Here is a 21,174-nt window from a genome sequence, read left to right on the forward strand (position 1 = left end):
ATAGAGATATTTAGAACTGCAAGAAATACATCAAAACAGGCAGCACGCACACAAAGCCGTGATGAAGAATTACGCATGGCTAAAAGAATGTTTGCATTGGTTTTCACAGATTTCTGTTGCTGGGTGCCTTTATGTATTACATGCATCCTTGCACAGTGCCAAGTCATTGAGATATCCCCAGATATGTATGTGTTTTTGATTTGATTTGATTTGATTTGTTCGGGTTTTGACAACCCTGGATAACCCAAGAAAGCCTCTATTGAAGCTTATTTCCATTGGGGTCCATTTGAACACCGGGCGGGTTAGGAACAGTCAGGGGTTAACACCCTACTCTTTTCAAACTGGCTGCGAGATACATGTACAGGTATGGCTCTCTGTACACGGGACCGACGGCTTAACGCCCCTCCGAAGGATTTGAGTACTTTCATGATTCATTTACCCAATTCTAAATGAACCATGGGGAGAGCGGAAGTCTGAATTTAATCTACAGAAGTTGCCAATTAATTTCAGATTTTCTTTTTTCCAAGTCAATATCCCAGCAAATCACCACCGCCGGGAATCGAACCCGGGACCTCATGCACTAAAGGCAAGTACCTAACCATTGCGCCACGCTCTCCCTATGTGGATAATTGGGTTCATATTACCTATCAATTCTTCAATAAATCCCTTTTTATATGTGATTTATGGAGAGATATCAGATTATTGGAAGAAAAGACAGGAAGCTAGAAACTCATCACAACAAATACAGTTAAAACACTGTTAGGTCAAAATATTAACTATATGCATGTCCATATGCATATAACGCATGGAAAAAAATCCTGTCATTTGATTGGTGGATGCCATCATATATTCAGCATATTTCTCCTACATTGCACAACAGGGACTTTTTGTGCTACAAAAAGTTACTATTGCCCTTGTATTTTTATAGATGATGCAGGTACTGTATGTTGTGATATGGGTTTTGTTCTGTGCAATTTTGTGCTTGTGATCAAATAAAGGTTTTTAATTATTTTCAATATAAATATTGTACATTGTGCTATGACATTTTACAGATGGTCTATTAACAATCTGAAATATAATAGGTGCTCTTTCTTTTTTACTAAATGTATAATGTGCAATATCTATTTTAGTCAATTATGTTTTAGTAAAAATATTTGTAAATGTATCAATATGATTTAACATGTTTAGATTTTACATTGTAATGTGCATTGGGGAATCATATTGATTCACATTGCACTGTATCCTATAAATACTGGTTTATTGTTATCAAATATAACCGTCACAAAGGAATTCCCTGCTATACTGTAGCGTTGACTTGTCCGATGAGTCACAGCTGTGAGAATATTGCATCATTTGCTATTAAAACTTTTGCACCATTGTTTAGAGCACGTCAAAATCTAGGGAAGGTTTATCATTTTTCAAATAAAAATATAAACCATTAGGTCAATTATAGCTGAATATAGTAAAAAAGCAATTTCCAAATGTTTATTGTTTCAATATTTCTAATATCATGTTTATAGCATATAAAAAGTTAACTACATTCTACTCCATAGTAATTTTTTTGTATGTTGTCACGAAAATGTATAATCTACTGATTTGTTCAAAAACTGAACAGTTAAAGTTATCAAACATAGAATGTGATGTTGTATCAAGTTTGTTATTTATTTGTGTGAACATATGTGTTAAAACCCTAGAACTATGAAGAGGGAGGTTGTACCAACCCCTCCCCCCAAAGATTTTTTACCATGCGTTTACGCCTAAATGACTTAAGCTAATTGTAGATACTTCCTTTGCGGCGTTTGCGCTCATTTTGGTGATAAAATTTTCATCCCAGCACCTTACCGGGGTAGGACCGGCCATCAAAGATAACCATGGGGGTGCACCCCTGTCACCCTCCCGTTATACTGTTTATATCTCTGAATGGGCTAATCCAACTGGAACGCTATACAACCTCTATGGAAAGCAAGCTTAATCTCCTACACAAGGGGTGTAGATTTCAAATGGAAGCACCCACTCAGGTAACCATTTGAAATTCCCACTCCCTGTGTGAAGATTAAGGTCATGTCTTTCATAGGTGGTACATTGATTTCAACTGCAATAGCCCAGAAACAAAGTTTTGATTACCAAGACTAACCTTTTCTTGTGTTGTTGGTTGACATAGCAGATGATGAACAGCGAGACAACGATGAAGAATACCGCAGCCCCAGCAATGATGATAATCCATGTGATGTGTAATGGTAGCTCCCTGTCTTCACTGGACCCTGTTACTGGCCTGTAATCACCAGCTGTGGGAGGAAACAAACAAATGATTGACTGAATTCCCATATTTTACTTTTATCCAAATGAATCTGTTCCAGGGAAGCATATAAACTCCTACCAAAAAGTAATTACCCACTTTATTACGAGATAAAAATCAAAATCTATGCATCAAATTAAAAAACTGGAAAAGCAAAAACAAACACAGGTTAATTATGAAAATTTTGATACCTCATTTGTCTGGATAGCTAAAAATGTGTAACCATGGTGACTTCTTGAATGAAAAAGATGCATTTTCAAAAGTTGCACTAAAAAGCTACTCAAGTCGGTGTACCATTACATTCTCTACATGACTGGTCAAGGTTGACCTGCAGTGACCAGTGATGACCAGGCACTCAAGCAACAAAAGCAACATTTTCAATGGGTGCAACTTTTGAATGGGCATCTTTTTTTATTCAGAGGGTCACAAATGTTGGGCTATTAAGACAAATGAGGCATCAAAATTTGCAAAACAAAAAATGGGTTTCTGTTGTATTAGATTCATCTGGATTGTTCATAAATACTATCAAATCCATTTTTTTTTGACATACCTTGTTACAGTTAAAGCAAGGTTGCCAGTCTGATGAAGTGTAGCAGCATGAAACTGTAACAAGGTATGTCACCAAAAAATGGATTTGATATTATGGATTCCCATCAAATAAAACTGGGTTTCCTTTTGCTATTTCAGTTTTAAATTTTGATGCATAGATTTTGAGTTATCATCGCATAATAAAGAAGGTAATTACTTATGCTGACAACAATGAGAACCTATTTCTGTAATAAAAAGTAATAATTTGAAGTAATAAAAATTAACTTTATTTCTGAATAGTGCTACATTTTTAAATTGTCACAAAGAAGAGAAATTGGTATAATTTCACAAGAGATATCAAAAACAATAAGGTTGCTTGGTAAAAATGGTAAGAGATGCTGAATAGAATATGGGTGATTATAGCTCTAAAATGCTCAGCCAAAACGGTGGGAAAAGTTACTTATCCCATAATCCTGCACTCACTATGATTGGCTAATTAGGCAAAAATGTTAACAGAACCCCCAAATTATGGAGACACTTTCATCCAAGTGAATGCTTGCATATTTATCTACACGATACATAGTGAGGCATGTGCAGTTAGGGGTCGCCATTTTGGTTCGCTTTATGTGACAACAATGAGCTTACTTCTCAATAGGGAGTTGGAAGTTGAATAATTACAAATGAATTAAGAATAATTGTCCAATTTTACATAAAAAAATTCGATGAAAAAAATACTTACACAGGTATTTTGTGATTTTAGCACTAACCCTCTTTTTAGGGTATGATACAACAGATATCCATGAAAAAAGGCTTATTTCCAACATTTCATTTCATTCGGAGATTGAATTTGCAAGTTATGCATAATGACATGTATTACAGCGCCCATAGGCCACTGTGTTGCGGGCTGTCGACTGTGTTGCGGGCTGTCGACAGCCCCAAAATACAATAATTTTGGCAAGCAACCGAATCTGCCAAATATTTTAGGCCTACAAACAGTAGTCCTAGGTTCTGATGTTATAAAAATATCAACTTTTTTGGCGTAAGTTGGGGATGAGGCTGTGGATCATGATGTACCCCTTTAAGGGTCATATATGTTCCCTTAAAGCATCATATCTGTTTAATCTGTGGAGCACAATTACATCATGTTTGCACACCTTCAATTTCATTTCTTGAGAACATTGACAAATTAATATAAGGAGAACAATTTTTTGCACTGTATCTGAACAAAATAAACAGACAGAAGGGCACACAGACACCCCCACACACAAACAAACAAACAGACAAACAATCTTACCTGTCACTGTCAATGGCTCACCCCAGACACCATTGGAATCCTGTAAATAAAACAAAATAAAACACATCAACATTAAAATATAGTATTAATAATTAACCATTTCGGTAAATCCCATAAGCCTTTGCATAATTAGTCCTGATGACGTTAATTCTCACATCTAATACTGCATAATTCACTGATGATCAAAGTGCGCAGTCACTAAGGTGAATTGGTGGTGATGCTCTTAATGAATATTTCTGACCAAAGAAAGACCACCAGCAAACGAGGTCTATGAAGAACAAACTATGATGAGACCTAAAGATGCTAGCAACAGGGTGTTAACTATAGTAGGAATTCCAATTGAATGAACGCAGCTTTCAACAGCTGTACTCGATCCAACCACAATCGTATATCGCGTATTTCAAACTACAACGCGAACACACAACCTTGGATACAATGCTAAACAATCACGAGTGCGTTAGCATGGTTAGATTCACTTCCGCGTTACTCACGCACAGTCGCACACGCAGTGACATACATCGCGCAGTGTACGCAAAAAAACGTCACACTATTGAAAGCTGTGTTCATTCAATTGGAATTCCTACTATAGCAATCCATCCACCTGTCATGTTGGACAGGTAGTTTACTCCTAGGACAGGTAAAATCAATGTCTTTGACACCCTGGCAAAGAATGTCAAAATTAATATGTTACTTGGAGTAAATGATCATTAGAGCATTAGAAGATATGGTCTATATATCCCATTGAGCATGATTCAAAAGGATAGTGTCACATTGTGCATAAATTTCTTCATGCATGGGTTTGAAAATGTGAAAGGTACATTTTTGAATTCATACTGTATTTCATTTCACCTCAAGTTTGGTAGTGACGTCAGTGCCTTTATCATGTGGTTAGTGTCACATGCATGCCAACAAACTGCCCTTGTATGTATGGAATAAGTTTAACCCCTTGAGAACTACCCGTACACAAACCATAAATAGGAATATTCGTTTCTCTGTGCATCCAAGATGGCTGCCATAATATGAGCAGCCATCTTTGAAGTGCAGTAAAGGTGAATGTAATAACTGGTTTATGAGAAATGAGGAATAATAATTTAAAATGTTTATGAAGACAGTGATTATTGTAGTACATGTTTTCCCTGACTTGCATATATCCAAGATGGCTTGCATGTATGTTAACCCCCTGAGCACTACCTGCCGATCTAACATTCAGGGATGTAAGTAACCCTGAAGAAAAAATACGGAAAATACGGAAAAAAGCGTGTAGGCCTAAATTCGGGCTAAAAAGCCCAAAATGGGCTGAAAATAAAAGAAATTGCGTAAATCTGGACTACAAAAATTACAGAATTCTGTAAAAATACAGAAAACTTACATCCCTGTAACATTGCTTCTGATTGGTCAATTACATGATATTTTCACTTTAATCATCAAGCAGAATGGAGCTTTGCAAATAATTCACCCCAATTTTTTTGTGTGGTGAAATTATTCTAACAATGTTGCTGACTGCATGGTCCAATTGATAATGAAAACTTCTTTTTTTTTTTTTTTTAGGTAGTTCTCATGGGGTTAAGTAATCTCTTTGATAATAGTACTTACATCAGGGGTTTCACTAGCAAGTGCCACATAGATGTCATATTTCTGTCCAGATTTCAGCGGTGGATTATGATAGGCGCCATAAGTCTTGTTATCGCCGACGCTAAACCCCTTGGTGGATCTATCCACGCTACCGACGATCACTGGGTCTGTCGTGGGTGTTTCAGCCGCCGACGGTTTCTCTTTCCAGATTTGGCGACAGCAATCCAGAACCCACTGGTAACAGCAATATATAAGTAAACGTTGATGATTATATCGTTGTCTGTATCACATAATTGATGCATCTCTAAAGGCTGCCTTGTGTGATTTTTATTATCATTGTTGTATTTCATACTGTTTTTTTATATTTCAGCATGCATCTTTCTTTCTATGAATGGACATGAGATTGTAGTATTGTGATACTGCCTCAAAGTTAATATAAAAAGTTAATTTTACAGTTTATCGCCACACAATTGGATGACAATAAGAAACAAAATCACACAAGGCAGCCTTTTGAGATAAGATATGTGATGCAGAACCCACTGGTAATGTTGATGTATATTATGATTCATCCAGTCGTAGAAACAGAGGTGAATTATAAATAAAATACTGGAATAACTTACGAAATTTTTCATCCAATCTCATTGGACTTCATCTGGCAACTGCAAAGATCGTGAGGAGAGGTGGTTTGAGCGGGGAGTTCGAGAAGCGCTTTGGGAACGAGTGGAGAAGCCATCCCTCATCAACAAACGAGGGGGCCTGAGATTCCAACTGTCGCACGCCTGGGATTCATCGATTGTCAATATTCCTTGCCGATTGACACGTGACCAGTCTCCGACTACGATCAATACCGGAGCATCTTTGCAGTTGCCAGATGAAGTCCAATGAGATTGGATGAAAAATTCGCAAAATTCGTAAGTTATTCCAGTATTTTATTTATAATTCACCTCCACCCACTGGTAATAGCAATAGATATGTAAATGTTGATGATTATAACATACGCATAATCAGTTTTTACCAAAAAAAAAAAAAAATCTTATTCCCCTACCACTGAAATACAGCTGATCATTTCACTTCAACAAAGGCATCAATGTACAATGTAAATGGGCTTATTGTGTATAGGTTAAATACCGTTAAATACCATAGAGCTGGGCAGTGCTTGAAACAAAAAGAGGGACTATTTTTTTGTATAGCATCAGAAAAAGGTGCCTAAAAATCACTAAAAATACCAAGCTATAGATCCAAAAATATGGAAATTTCAGAGTAACATGCAGAAATGACATGCTTTCCATCATTATTTTGTAGTTTTCCACAAACTCTCTAATATCTCACAATTGATCGCAAAGTGCACAGTTGCTCCAATCTTGCACACAAATAACAGTGTTTTTCGTGCAATAGAGAACAGAAATACATTTTCAATAGTCTTAAAATTGCATTATTTCCCTGAATCATATTTGTAACATGGTGGTAATGGATGCCAATAATAACTTTGCACCATCTGTTTTACAGTCGTTGCGTGAAATCGTCCAGGTTTGGGCCTCAGTATTTTTCTGTCCTAAAACAAACCCCTCCGATTTCCCGCAATGACCTAAAACCAAATAGCGCGCGCATTTATTATTGTCTAAGCATACTTACCTCACATATTTATCATCTACATCAGGTAGGCCTATAGCAACACTGGTTTTTGTAGACACCCCAGCATTAAGTATAGGTTTGGTTGGAGCTGTAAGACCTGTATCCAAGAAAGAAAAGTTAACAATACACAAAAATTATTTGTCACCCACAGTCTGTGGAAATTTACCGGTTCTTACATCATTTTACATCCAGGTTGGTTTCAGTTTGGGGTGTCACTTGGGGTACTGCTATAGCTAAAAATGCAGCAACATCACATTGTTTGGAATTCCAAAATCTTCCACACCTTTCCCACTTTTATGGATGAAAAGGGTTGGATCTGGATAAATCTAAACTGTTGAATTTGGCTGGAAATCCAAAATCTTCAAAGTGGGGGTTTACAATTGTGACCTGCTACCACGAAATCAGCGTAAAGTCGACGCGACTTTATACTCATTTTGTTGAGTTGGTAGTTTGGAGATATTTGGTCTGACTAAATTGATGTTCTTTGTTTGCCGCCACCTGTACAAGCCAGTAGTATTATCCTTCGTGAATGGCCCATTGTGCCCCATTCACAAAGGACATACAGACATACTTAATGGCTTTAACAGGTGAGTGAACACTAACGCAGTAGCCAGGGCATTTTAAGTGACTATCTCCTTGCAACTTAACACTGATTTTGTGGTAGCAGGTCACAACTGGAACAGCCCAAAAGAGAGTGCTGTCAATGTTCTCATTAGCTCATAATGACACACTTATAGGCCGAAATAGAGCCCGGGGCTACTCACGTATAAAAGTTGTAAGCATCCACGTGAATTGACTTCCAAAAATGACCCTAAGCTAGGATGTCGAAAATGTGTCAAACTAACCCTAAATGAGGATTCTTGTTTTGCTTTTCAAAACCACCCTAAATCAGTGTTTTCTTTCACGCGGATGCTTAAGTACTATTCTGAGTGGCCCCCGGGAAATAGTGTTAACATACCATTGTAGATCTGTGTTGACGCCTTGAGTTCAGCATCTTCAGAAAACACGCCCCCTATCACAGCTGATACTTTCACCTCATACTGCGTTGATGGTTCCAGTTCAGAGATAGTTAGTTTACATGGATTACATGAAGAGTCTAGCTGACTTGCATCATAGGAGGTAAATTCTCCTGGTGTGTAGCTTGGGTTGTACGCCTTGACACTGGCTCTGTATTGGACCTGTTTTAATGAAGGAATGATAATAATTGATCAAGTTCTATCGTCATTGGGCAGGAAAACCTGCTATGTGTCATTGGCCCCTGAACATGTTTAAAGCAAAGCCTCCTATGCAACCTGTACGCAGTTTTGTTTTAAACATGTTCAGGGGCCAAAAGCACATAGGAGGTTATTCCTGCCCAACAGCACAAGATGAGTATCAAAACAAGAAAGAGAGGAGAGATCCTTGAAGGGTGTCTCCGGCAATCACTACATTATGCCTTATATGTTAGAAAAATAATTATCAAGCACGAATCACATGATTTTAACAAACTCATATTGGCCAAATACTTGATTTGAGATGAAATTTTGGAATAAAGTTTTCTTATTTAGAGGTATTTTGCTGGTAGTGTGAAAATTGTGTAGTGGTAATATGGGAAAGAAAGCACATACCTTTTCATGGGGAAAGTAGGTAAGGGAGGGGAGAAGTAGAATGATCATACTTACATTATAATGCTGTACATTGACCCCATCATCTAGTCCTGGTGGACCCCACTGGATGTCCAACATGTTCTGACCATTCCCGACCATGATGAGATTAGGCGGCATGGGATAAGCTGAAAATGATACAATAAAAACACATTATCATAACCTAATCACATAGTCATTGAGGACACTGCTAAATGTGTGGGGTTACAGCGCCCTCCTACACAGGCCAGTACAAGACAAGACGAAGATAAGTTATCTGACTACAGTAATGGAAGGAAAAAAGATAAGGATATATAGGATGAGATGATGATGAGACAAAGATAGGGACAACTGGAGTATGAGAACAATTACGGTGTCAAAGCAGCCAATCAGAAAAGTATGCGGAGTGCATTGATTGTGTATAATTTGTACTAAGCGCCATGCTTTCACACGCGTTCGCATCGCGTAGGATTGATTCATTTTTTGGGCGGGTTGATGAATCTATTATTTGGTTCAATTTTCCAACATTTTTAGTGATAATTTTGTTATAAAAACAGCAAAATCATGTGTTTATCTTCTTGTGTATGAAATAGATTAATGAACACTATTACTTGTTGTTCGAGAAATAAGACAAAATAATGTACTTGTGCTGATGTTGATGTATCTAATGCAGTCCTCCCTTCGGGGCTTGTGTAATAGATGCATCAACATCAGCATGCATGTATTATTTTTGCACATTAGGCAGCCCCATTTGAATTTCATACACCCTCAGAGCAAGATCCAACCTGAATCTTCCACAGAGGGAGGGTGAGTTTCAAATGGAGCTGCCTAATGTGCTAAATTCCATTCAAAATTCATACTCCCCCTGTGGAACATATTTCCAAAATCTTCCACAGGGGGAGAATGGATTTCAAATGGAATAGCCTAATCATGGACGAAAAAGATAACAGATTGCGTACAAGCAGTCAAAGTCTCAGCATCACCCGATAATGAGGACCGATTGTTCCATGAAATAAGGCAAAACTGTTACGCACTTACCGCCCTTTTTACGGTCTATCGCGTAATCGCGAAGGCACGCAAAGCTCTATACGCAAAGGCATGCGACGCTGGCGTAATTGTTAGACATGGCACGATGGAACAATCAGCCCTCATGAATATGCGAGAATTCACAGCATACAATGCACAGGGACTTAGACTGTTGATACATGGTCTGTAGTAGTCTGTGAGCCTAATGATTATCACATAAAACAAGTTCATATGTAATGGAGATGTTAATTTTCTGAAGAAGAAAACCAGCCTATGTAAATTAGAAACTATTTGCAGACCTGAAAGAGAAAAGTAAGAAGTTACAGTTTTGGTGCAAGCTGGAATATTTTTGAAGTGCTATGTGATGCAATCAAGCAAAATGAGTCTGATTTCTACTCCTTCCTTCCTTCCTTCCTTCTTCCTTCCTTCCTTCCTTCCTTCCTTCCTTCCTTCCTTCCTTCCTTCCTTCCTTCCTTCCTTCCTTCCTTCCTTCCTTCCTTCCTTCCTTCCTTCCTTCCTTCCTTCCTTCCTCCTCCCTCCCTCCCTCCTTCCTTCCTTCCTTCCTTCTTTCTTTCTTTCTTCCAATCTGCTTCTTCTGCCAAACAACATAGCAGGGTGACACCACTTGCACACATACATTGTTATTACCACATGCCTTTAGGGTGTTCACAGATTTGGGGTCAAAGGTCAATAAAGGGGCACTTCCAGCTAGTCCAAATCGAAATACCTTCAAAATGCTTCTTCTACCACAAACAACATAGCAGGGTGACGCCACTTGGTCACATGCATTGGCAATTAGCCAGTGTCTTTAGGGTGTTCACAGATTTGGGGTCAAAGGTGATTAAGGGATCACTTCCCACTTCCGGCCCGAGACAAAATACCTTCCAAATGCTTTTTCTGCCACAAACAACATAGCAGGGTGACACTACTTGCAAACATGTATTGACATTAGCCAGTGTCTCTAGGGTGTTCTAAGATTTGGGGTCAAAGGTCATCAAGGGGTTACTTCTGGTCCAAGTTCTGATTATCCCAGCAAATTTGGAAGACTATATTGATGAAAGGAGAAATATCAAGAAAAATCTAGTTAATACTATGTCAGCTAGGCTTCAAAACCAGCTGAATGAATCTTACAGACAGAAAAAAAAGGAAGTCAAAACGAAATGTCAGAAAAGATAAAAGACTCAATGTGGAAGAGAAAGCAAGCCAAGCTGGAGAAGCGGCATCAAGAGGTAAATTGCATAAGGTGTATAAAATTACAAGGGAATTGTGTGGTGCAAGAAATTGCCAAAACCCATCACTTAAAGACAAAAATCGCAAGACCATTTCCACAGAACAGGAACAGGCAAACAGATGGGTCGAACATTTTCAAGAAGTTCTCAACAGACCAGATCCAGATGACCCAGCAGATCCGTAACCAGCACCACATTTGTTAGATATCAACACTGACCCTCCAACAGAGGATGAAGTTTTCAAAGCTATTCATCTGCCAAGAGCCAATCAAGTTGGACAATGCAAACCTGGAAGAAGTCAGGGAATTCACATATTTGGTAAGTATAATCAGTACAGAAGAAGCTACAACCAAAGACATTAAATCAAGACTCAGCAAAAGGCAAGAAATGCTTTCTGTAAACTTCGTCCAATTTGGAACTCAAAACAATATAGTTTATAAACCAAGATCAAACTTTACAACAGCAATGTTAAATCAGTTCTTCTTTATGACTCAGAATCAAGGCTTATATTAAGACACCCAGGCATTTTTTACCCCATGGTTGCCCAGTTTTGGCTCCAGGTGTGTCCAATATTTTACACTGTAAACTATAGGACCAGGACTGCTCAGAATGCTGGTGTGTCACAAAAGCAGCCATGAACAAAATCTCAGCATTTCATAATGGATGTTTAAGAAAAATTTGTAAAATCTTCTTTTGTAAAATCCATCGACATATAAAATGAAAATCATCACAGAAAGACAAACTCCAAACACATTATGCAAGAAATAACGGTTGGGTCATGTACTCAGAATGACTCAAATCAACATCCCTAAAAAAGCACCTTACTGGACACCTCAAGGGAAACGAAACAGGGGAAGACTAATCACAACTTGGAGCAGAACAGTGGCAGCAGAACTTAACTAAGTTATCATGGACAGAGACAGAGAAGAGGGCTAAAGACAGAACTGGATGGAGGAACTTGGTTGTGGCCTTATGTCCCACATGGGATAAAGTAAGTAAGTCCGGTCCAAGACAAAATACATTCAAAATGCATCTTCTACCACAAACAATATAGCAAGGTGGCGCCACTTGCACACATGCATTGGCAGTGTCTCTAGGGTGTGTACATATTTGGGGTCAAAGGTTATTAAAGGCTCACTTCCAGTCAGAGACGAAATACCTACAAAATGCCTCTTCTGCAACCAACAACATAGCAGAGTGATGCTACTTGCACACATGCATTGACATTAGCCAGTGCCTTATGGTTTAGTCACAAATTTGTGTGTCTATCACTAGGGTCAAAGGTCAAAACGGCTGTCTTTGTGGTCGCAGGACCACTGCACTATATTATTCACAGAAACCAGATTATGTGACTGTCCACCACAAATTTAATTTTAAAATTTTCACTTTTGAGATATTCACTTCTTGCATGGTCATCAAGTTTGAAGGTAGAGCCTCGATCTGGCAGCATGCATGAATGGGAATTCAATGAGTCATATCAGCTGATATAACATTGTGTAAAGTGACATAATTCTTTCTTTTATGTCTATTACCAGTTTGAGACTCTACCCAATATGGCTGAACCATGCAAGCGGTGAATTGGACAAAATAAGTTTAACATTTATATTATATATCCCTGTTGCCTGTTTGCAAGGGGTCTTAAAAAGAGTTTGGAAATCCTTTTTCTAATGTTTTTCAAGAGGTTCAGTGGATCATCTCTCAAAACAAGCTTCCATTTAAAATTCACACTCCCCCTGTGGAAGATTTTCAAAATATCTTGCACAGGGGGAGTATGAATTTCAAATGGAATGAGCACATTAGGCAGCTCCATTTGAATTTCATACACCCTCTGAGAAAGATTCAACATGAATCTTTCACAGAGGGAGGGTGAGTTTCTAATGGAGCTGCTAATGTGTTCATTCCATTTAAAATGTGTACTCCCCCTATGGAAGCTATTTCCATAATCTTCCACAGGGGGAGTGTGGATTTTTAATGGAATAACCCATTCATAGTGGACGGCAACATATGTTTATCACCTGATAAGTTTAGTTTGTTTAGTTATCAAAAAACCAATGGTGTTACACGGGAAATACTGACATACTTCTGCCCATATCCAACTCCCAACTCATTTTGCTTGATCACATCACATTACATGTCACAAAGTTCACTAAAATCACACTTAATCATTAGTATCATCACAGCAAAAGTAGCACAAGAAAGACGAGACATCAAGGCAAAAAGATTTCAATTCTCCACACCCAGCATGAAATGTTTCCTCCAATGTGCTATTCCATTTCAAATCCACACTACCCCTGTGGAAAATTTTGGAAATATCTTCCACAGTGGGAGTATGAATTCCAAATGGAATATACACATTAGGCAGCTCCATTAGAACTTCATACACCCTCTGAAAAAGATTCAACCTGAATCTTCCACTGAGGGAGGGTTTGCTTCAAATGAAGCTGCTAATGTATTCATTCCATTTGAAATTCATACTCCCCATGTGGAAGATATTTCTAAAATCTTCCACAGGGGGAGTATGGATTTTAAATGGAATAGCCCAATTCAGCAAACCAGGGTTAATTGGATGGTGTAGGCTAAATTCTTCATTTCTTTTAAGATAGGATAGTAAGTACTCTAAAAAACACCTCTTTTCCAAAAGTATTAAGGGCTTGGTCATCCACCTTTGCACCGAATTTTTGCGAGACCTGAGCTGAGAGCACATCAGGCACACTAAATTGCATTATGAATACGAGGAATATCCTTATATCAAATAATTTGTTGTTGCAATTTGTGGTCTAATACAAATATTATGGCCAATTTGACATTTCTGACACTTAACAGTAATCTTTATAAATCTAATATTATGTACTAAAGTGCATGAAGCTGGGATAAGAAAATTTTGTCCTTTGGTATTGAAGATAAACATTTAAAGGGTCAAAGTATTTCAGGTGAAATGGACATGCTAAGAATAACAAGATATAGCATAGTTTTTATGCTGTGTTCCAAAAATGCCAAATTGTAATAATGTTTAGGGTGATCATATTATGCAAGTCACTGATTGTTCTACAGTTCACAATGCCATAGTATTACTATGTGCCTAATGTGGTCAATGTAAAAAATATGTGAAAAAAAACTCTTCCCATTAAAGCTCTGATAATAGTGCCTCCAAGTGTCAGATGAAATGCTGAATTAATATCCAAGCTAAATGTGACCAGATCTGGTCCAATCAGGCTAAAGTCGGCAATAATGAAACTGAGATAAAGGCAAAGAGTGAGGAGAAAAAGCAATAAAAAACATAAGGAAATGGACATATAAAAGGTTGATAACTTTGCAACCAAGTATTAAAGGCACCTGGGGATTCAACATCAGTAACTGTATGTACTTAGCAACTTAGTGATTCAATTTTCAAAATTTCTGACTTTGGCCTGAGTGGATCAGATTGGGTCACAAATAGCCTGACTATCAGTATGGTTAGTACTGTTACTATTTCTACATAAATGGTACTTACGAACCACCTGTTTAAAAGTGCATCAACCTTTTACACTTTGATCAGTACAAAATAGGCAGAAATTATTAGGCATTTTTTACTTTACTTGTAAAAAATAAACACACTATTACTGCAATTATCCAATTTTGCAAATTGCAGACAGGAAGCTACTCCAAAATTGGATAATTTGTTCAATAATTATCCAATTTGTTCAAAATGTTGGCAGATTTAGAATGAAGATTCAAACTTTTACAGACCACATATTAATCATCTTTATTGATTATGCTTGGGAGAACAATGCTAGTGCATTTAAAGATCAGCCCGTGTTAAATAAGAAAGGGTGAATTACCCTGTAGACTTAATCTAATGCATCCTGATGTCAAAATGAAACGTTTTGAGGTCTGCCTATTTGATACTGATCAAACAAATCACAAACAAAAAAATAAATTGGGCTATTCCTGTTGAAATCCACACTACCCCTGTGGAAGATTTTGGACATATCTTCCACAAAGGGAGTATGTTTTTCAAATGTAATTGGTCAAGGTTAATCATTTTGAAACTCATACTCCACTGTATTATGGCTTTACCTATATCTTCCACAACTGGAGTGAGTATTTCAAATGAAAATTACCCAATTATCTATTCTAATCGAAACTCATACACCCTCTGTGAAAGACTTGAGCTAAATCTTCCACATGGGGCATGTGGATTTTAACTGGAATAGCCCAATCCACACATCTATGATAACCAAGCAAAACAGAATATAAGAAAAGCAACTTAAAGTTAACTGCATAGCATAGGTAAAGGTCAAAGGTCAAAACCAATGAAACTAAAGAAGCTCGATAAACGGATGTTGATACCTGGTAACGCAGTGGTTGCTGGCGGGGATGTCTTCATGGTTGGTGGAACTTTTGTGGTTGGGCTACTGCTGGCTAAGCTTGTGGTAGGCAATCTGGTGGTCTTATCATCCCTGGGTGATGTTCTGTATGACGTGGTCGTAGTGACATCTGGTGATGTCAATTTGTCACTTGGTGATGTCTTTGTTGTTGGTACACTTGTTGTGACAGTTGACATCACAGTTGATGGGACATCTGTTGTCAGAGTTGGTGTCATTTTAGTTGTGGTCATCATCATTGTTGAAGGGACATCTGATGTCATTGTTGATGAGGGGACCCTTGTCATCACTGTGTCATTTGATGACACTGTTGAGGGGATATTTGATGTCATACTTGGTGTCATTGAAGCCGGAGGGACACTTGTTGTTACCGTATCAGTTGATGTCATTGTTGTTGAAGGGACATTTGTCGTGACAGTGTCACTTGATGTCATTGTCGTAAGGACATTTGTTGTGACAGTGTCACTTGATGTCAATGTCGTAGCGACATTTGTTGTGACAGTGTCACTTGATGTCATTGTGCTAGGGACAATTGTACTGACAGTGTAATTTGTTGTTGGGACACCTGTGGTCATAGTGTCACTGGTTGTCAATGTGTCATTTGGTAACATACCTGCGACACTTGTTGTCATACTTGCGCTTGATGACACACCTGTGGTGACATCGGGTGATGTGGTCATGTTTGGTGCTATACTAGTCACCACAGAGGTTGTCTTGTCCTCTGGTGCTTGAGTGGTATAGTAACCACTTGTAGTTGCAGGTACTGAGAATAAAACAATTACAAACAAGAACTGTCTTTAAAAAAGGCAATGCCATGGATGGAGTTCACATAGTTAAAGATACTGAGAATAAAAGAATTACAAAATATGGTGAAGCCAAAACTACTCTACAGCCAAAACTGCAATTATTTAGTTTCTAAAATAAAGTTGAGATGAGTTGTCCTCAATGTTTATCAATAAAGGCAAGGGACTGGTATATCGGTATGCTTGAGCAAGCTGCATACAACCACTAAACTGTTCAATAGCCTTATTGTGATGTGGTGAAAGTTTAAAAGCATGAGCCCTGAACAAAATATGATGCGCGTGCATACTGCCAGGTAAAAAACAAAGGAAATTGTGATGATACTGCCAGGAAATTACGTCAGCAGTCAACTCATCTAAAGCTTCCTTCAATTTTCAAACCAAATCTTGGATGGGGGAGGCAAGCTGAGGATTAAGTTAAAATTTTGCTACATGGGGCCTTCTGCCTGCCCATAGACAAAACCCTATTATTCAAATCATTAACATGTCAAGGAGAATGAGTGCTTTCTGATTATTTTGAGCAAACTGACTGCAAGTAGCCTTAAAATCTAAGTTTCTACAGTTAGGCTGAGGGACACAGCTGAAGGGCTCATCCGATAATTTTGATTTTGGCAGTTATTCTCATCCAATCAGAGAGTTTTTGCAATAAACATTATGTACTTACACTCACTAACAACTCGTATTATCGGTGTACTATACAACCCAACTCCTGCATCAGTCATGGCTGCTATTTCAAACATATACTGCTCCCCCGCTGTAAGATTTGAAAACAACATGCTTTCTTCCGCAGTGTTGCCAGTTACGACAGTCCTATCTGATAGCTTGGTAAGCTTGTACGTGTAAGAGATGGGTCCATTTCTGTTGCCGCATGGAGGCGGTTGCCAGGTGATGGTGAGCTGTAGACCGTGGTCAGTGTTAACTGTGATGTTGGTTGGTGCTGATCTAGGAGCTAATAGAATAGAGCATAAAATCAGGAATAATGTAACATTTTGCAAATTCGAACATTTGAGGTTGTTATCATTTTGGTTTTAGTTTATGGTAATGGTTTGACAAGAACAAAAAGTAGACAGGCAGATGAAAATGAGGTACAGATGGCTATTCCATATAAAATCCACACTCCACCTGTGGAAGATTTAGCTAAGGTCTTCTACAGAGGTAGTATGGGTTTCAAATAGAATTGACAATTGGGTAACTTCCATTTGAAATACTCACTCCTGTTGTGACAGATATAGGTAAAGTCATATACAGGGTTAGTATGGGTTTCAAAATAATTAGGGTGTATGGGTTTTAAATTGAATGGAAAATTGGGTAACTGCCATTTGAAATACTCACTCCAGCTGTGAAAGATATAGGTAAATACATAATGGGGAATATAGGTTTCAAAATAATTAACCCTAGCAAATTTCATTTGAAAAACATACTCCCTCTGTGGAATTATTTTTAAATTTTCCACAGAGGTATTGCAGACTTCAAATGGAATAACAGAGCTGCCACCATTGGAATATGTAAATGCAGAAGATTTCTGTGAAGTGTAAAAAAAGCTTAGGCGGCAAGGGCAGCGGCCCTTGCGTGGGATCAGCATCCCCCGAAAGCTCCTGGATGTTAGCTTTATGAGACCCTTAAAAATGCCATTCCAAGGCTACTCAATGTTTTTATTTTGCAGAAGGACGGGACAATGGGCGTATAATTGATAGCCAGATGGCTGTAAATGCAGAAGATTAAGCCAGATGGCTGCAAATGCAGAAGATTTAATATGTTTTGCAGAAGACCGAAGATTGTCAGCAAATGAGGAAGTCTTCTGCAGGATCAAGAAGGGTTGGCAGCTCTGGTCGAATAGTTCAATCAAAAACCAAATACATAATGCTGGCACATTGCTGGCATATCACCACACCTACCCTAATTTAATGTTGATGAAAGCATTTTTGACACTGGGCTCTCCATTCTCTCCAACATTGATTGAATGGAAGGGGACAGGTATGGGGAATGTTTGTACTTCTCATCAAACATAGTTAGGCCTATACTAATTAGCTACCCAAGCTGAAATCCATAGAGCCCCTTGGAAAACATTAGTGTAGATTTCAAATTTGAAATTCACACTCCCTGTGTGGAATATTAAGGTCTGTCTTCCGTAAGTGGTGTATGGAATTCAAGTTGAATAGCCAAATCTTACTGAACTATCAGAGCACCTAAGAAGAGTTCCAACATATTGTGAAAGTGAGCCAACTATTTTGTTATTGATTATTCACTGACGTAATGCACGTTAATATCCACTGATTTATATTAAATCCGGAAATCTCTGTTTGTACTGTGTGAAGCTCCGCCAATAATCATGATAATAATATGTTCGACGAGCTAATACACACATTATAGGCGCTGGGATGAAATAGCAATTTTTCATATTACTTCATTTGTTTTGCTCAAAATTAAAAGGGGGCAATGCGATCAGTGAAAAACTAACATATAAATAGGAATCTATTCTTTATGCAAATCACATATTATTGCTTTAAGGACAACTTTACCTTTCTGTGAAGTAGTAGCCATTGTTTCTACCACTATGCCCTCTCCAGCATTATTTATTCCAAGTACATTTATAGCATATGTGGAATATGCCTGCAGGTCCTCAATGTCAGATTGTGTGCGAGTAGCTACTTGACCCGATACCCTCTGATTTTCTGGTCGACACTGATCAAGATTGACGAGTTGGTGTTCAACACGGTAAACACTGGGTTGACATCCTCCTGACAGTTGTTGCCATGACACCAGGAAGCCATCACCAGATGATTTGGGTGTGACGGTGAGATTCTGGACTGCCAACGGTGCTATAATTGAAAACAAAATTGCACAAAAATAGAAGATTTGAAATTAACCAGAGACTAGTTGACATGGAATGAGAGATGCATTATAATCATGGGTATAAGGGAGTGCAGCTTTTAAGGTCTACTGAGCTCAGCCATGCTTTGCTGTCTTCGATAATGGTTCAAGTACGCCAGAGCATTCAATAGGAACAAGCCAACATTATATGAGTTTGCTGATATCTATCGGAGCAATCAGCAAAGCAACAGGATTATAAATGCGGTTGATGGTAAAACCATAACGACCCACTCATCAACTACTCAAGTGGTCATTAAATAAGCATGTCTGGGGGCATGTCTGCGGTCAATAGAAAGTCTGGAACTTACTCCAACAAAATGTTTACACAAAGTGGTGTAATTAGGTTTTAAGGGGTTGTTAATTCAAGCATGGTCGTAAAATAGATTCGATCGATATTTGGTCAACACGTGGTATCGGGCGGTGTGTAGAATTGAGCGGAGCCTGACAGAGCTTGCTACAGGCTTTTATGGGTTTGGGCTTTGATAAAAGCCCGGATAAAAGCCAGGTACCTCTTTGATACAATGTGTTATCGAAGACAACAAAGCATGGATGAGCTCAGTACACCTTAAAAGCTGTACTCACTAACCAGCAGATTGCAACAGGAAGGAACTTCAGCAACATGAGAGTAAGGAGTAATTCCCTTCCTATTCAAACTGTGTAGACTCTCATTCATCTGGGTATGTTGAAATTAAGATTTAATTTAAATCTGGTCAACCAGATACACCTTTACACAACAGAAAAAACCAACGTTGTAACTGAATCACGGCTGGGACAGAATCATCAAGGACAATCCTCATCGATTGTCATTTAAACAGAGATTTCCGGTACTCAAGGTCATTTGCATCATAACCCACCTGATGACTGAAGGTTTCAGTCGCAACGTCGTCAAAATATGGTTGACCAGATATAAATTAAATCTTAATTTCAACATACCCAGATGAATGAGAGTCTACACAGTTTGAATAGGAAGGGGACTACTGTTTTAATACACTAATGTCAACAAATGGGCTATTCCAGTTGAAATCCAACATACCCCTTATGGAAGACATGACCTTAATCTCCCACACAGGGAGTGTAGATTTCAAATTGAGTCACACATTAAGGTAATCCCATTTGAAATTCACACTCACTGTGTGGGACATTAGGTTCATATCTTCCATGGGGGGTGTATGGATTTAAACTGGAATAACCCAGTGAGTTGGCAAGTTATAGAACAAGTCAAGATTCTGCCCAGCTTTTATACTTTGACACTCGCATGGATAAGCTTACCTCTTTCCTCCGTTTGTATCCTTATAATTTCATCAGGCCCTTTTACGTTGGTGCTATCAACCGCCCCCACACTAAACCTGTATTCTGAACACGGCTCAAGATTTGGCAGCATCAAGGATGTATCTGCAGTCTGCCCTGAGGTCACCAAATTGTTGTTAAGTTGCAGTTGATATTTGTATTCATTTATTTGACATCCTCCTGGTGGTGGTTGCCATGACACCATGAAGTCATCACTGGATGGAGTGGGTGTGGCTGTTAAGTTCTGGACTGATGCAGGTGCTGGAAAATAAGAAATGACACAATTTGCATATAATTTTGCCTAAGGTGACAAAAGAAAACCCATTCTATGGGCCAGCCCGGCCCACATTTTGTGGATATTCTTTTAAAATCAGTCATTTTAAGCAAAACTGAGATTGATTTTGGGAAAAAAGTGAACAAAATGAGTGAAAACAGTTTTGCAAATTTTTACCGATTCTTGTGGGTTTTTTAGGGTCATCAAAAAAACAAATCAATCGCCTGACTGAAAGACCCCATTTGAAAGGTGCGTCAGCCCGCCACCCTGTAGAACAGGTTTGTTTTGTTTGTCACCCTATACTATTTAAAGAATAAAGGTATTGTTTTTAGCCACTCATATTTCAAGCCATTATTTTAAGTAAAACAATGAGGCGAAG

At 38.3% G+C, this 21,174-nt stretch overlaps 1 protein-coding gene across 1 annotated transcript in view; it reads right to left on the minus strand.

Moving 5' to 3' along the window:
- Nucleotides 1-2,139: 2,139 nt before the first annotated feature.
- Nucleotides 2,140-21,174, minus strand: part of LOC140141304 (phosphatidylinositol phosphatase PTPRQ-like) — a 177,717-nt gene continuing 158,682 nt past the window's right edge. Inside the window, exons 19-28 of the mRNA XM_072163131.1 lie at nt 20,504-20,782; nt 18,883-19,182; nt 17,028-17,312; nt 15,529-16,326; nt 8,984-9,093; nt 8,281-8,500; nt 7,323-7,419; nt 5,712-5,924; nt 4,119-4,158; nt 2,140-2,285 (exon numbers count right to left, since the gene is read on the minus strand). Of these exons, the coding sequence (XP_072019232.1) occupies nt 5,849-5,924; nt 7,323-7,419; nt 8,281-8,500; nt 8,984-9,093; nt 15,529-16,326; nt 17,028-17,312; nt 18,883-19,182; nt 20,504-20,782 (2,165 nt within the window). The 3' untranslated portion in view covers nt 2,140-2,285; nt 4,119-4,158; nt 5,712-5,848. The remainder of the gene's footprint in view (nt 2,286-4,118; nt 4,159-5,711; nt 5,925-7,322; nt 7,420-8,280; nt 8,501-8,983; nt 9,094-15,528; nt 16,327-17,027; nt 17,313-18,882; nt 19,183-20,503; nt 20,783-21,174) is intronic.

Source organism: Amphiura filiformis, chromosome 19 (assembly GCF_039555335.1).
Source record: "Amphiura filiformis chromosome 19, Afil_fr2py, whole genome shotgun sequence".
Taxonomy (NCBI): domain Eukaryota; kingdom Metazoa; phylum Echinodermata; class Ophiuroidea; order Amphilepidida; family Amphiuridae; genus Amphiura; species Amphiura filiformis.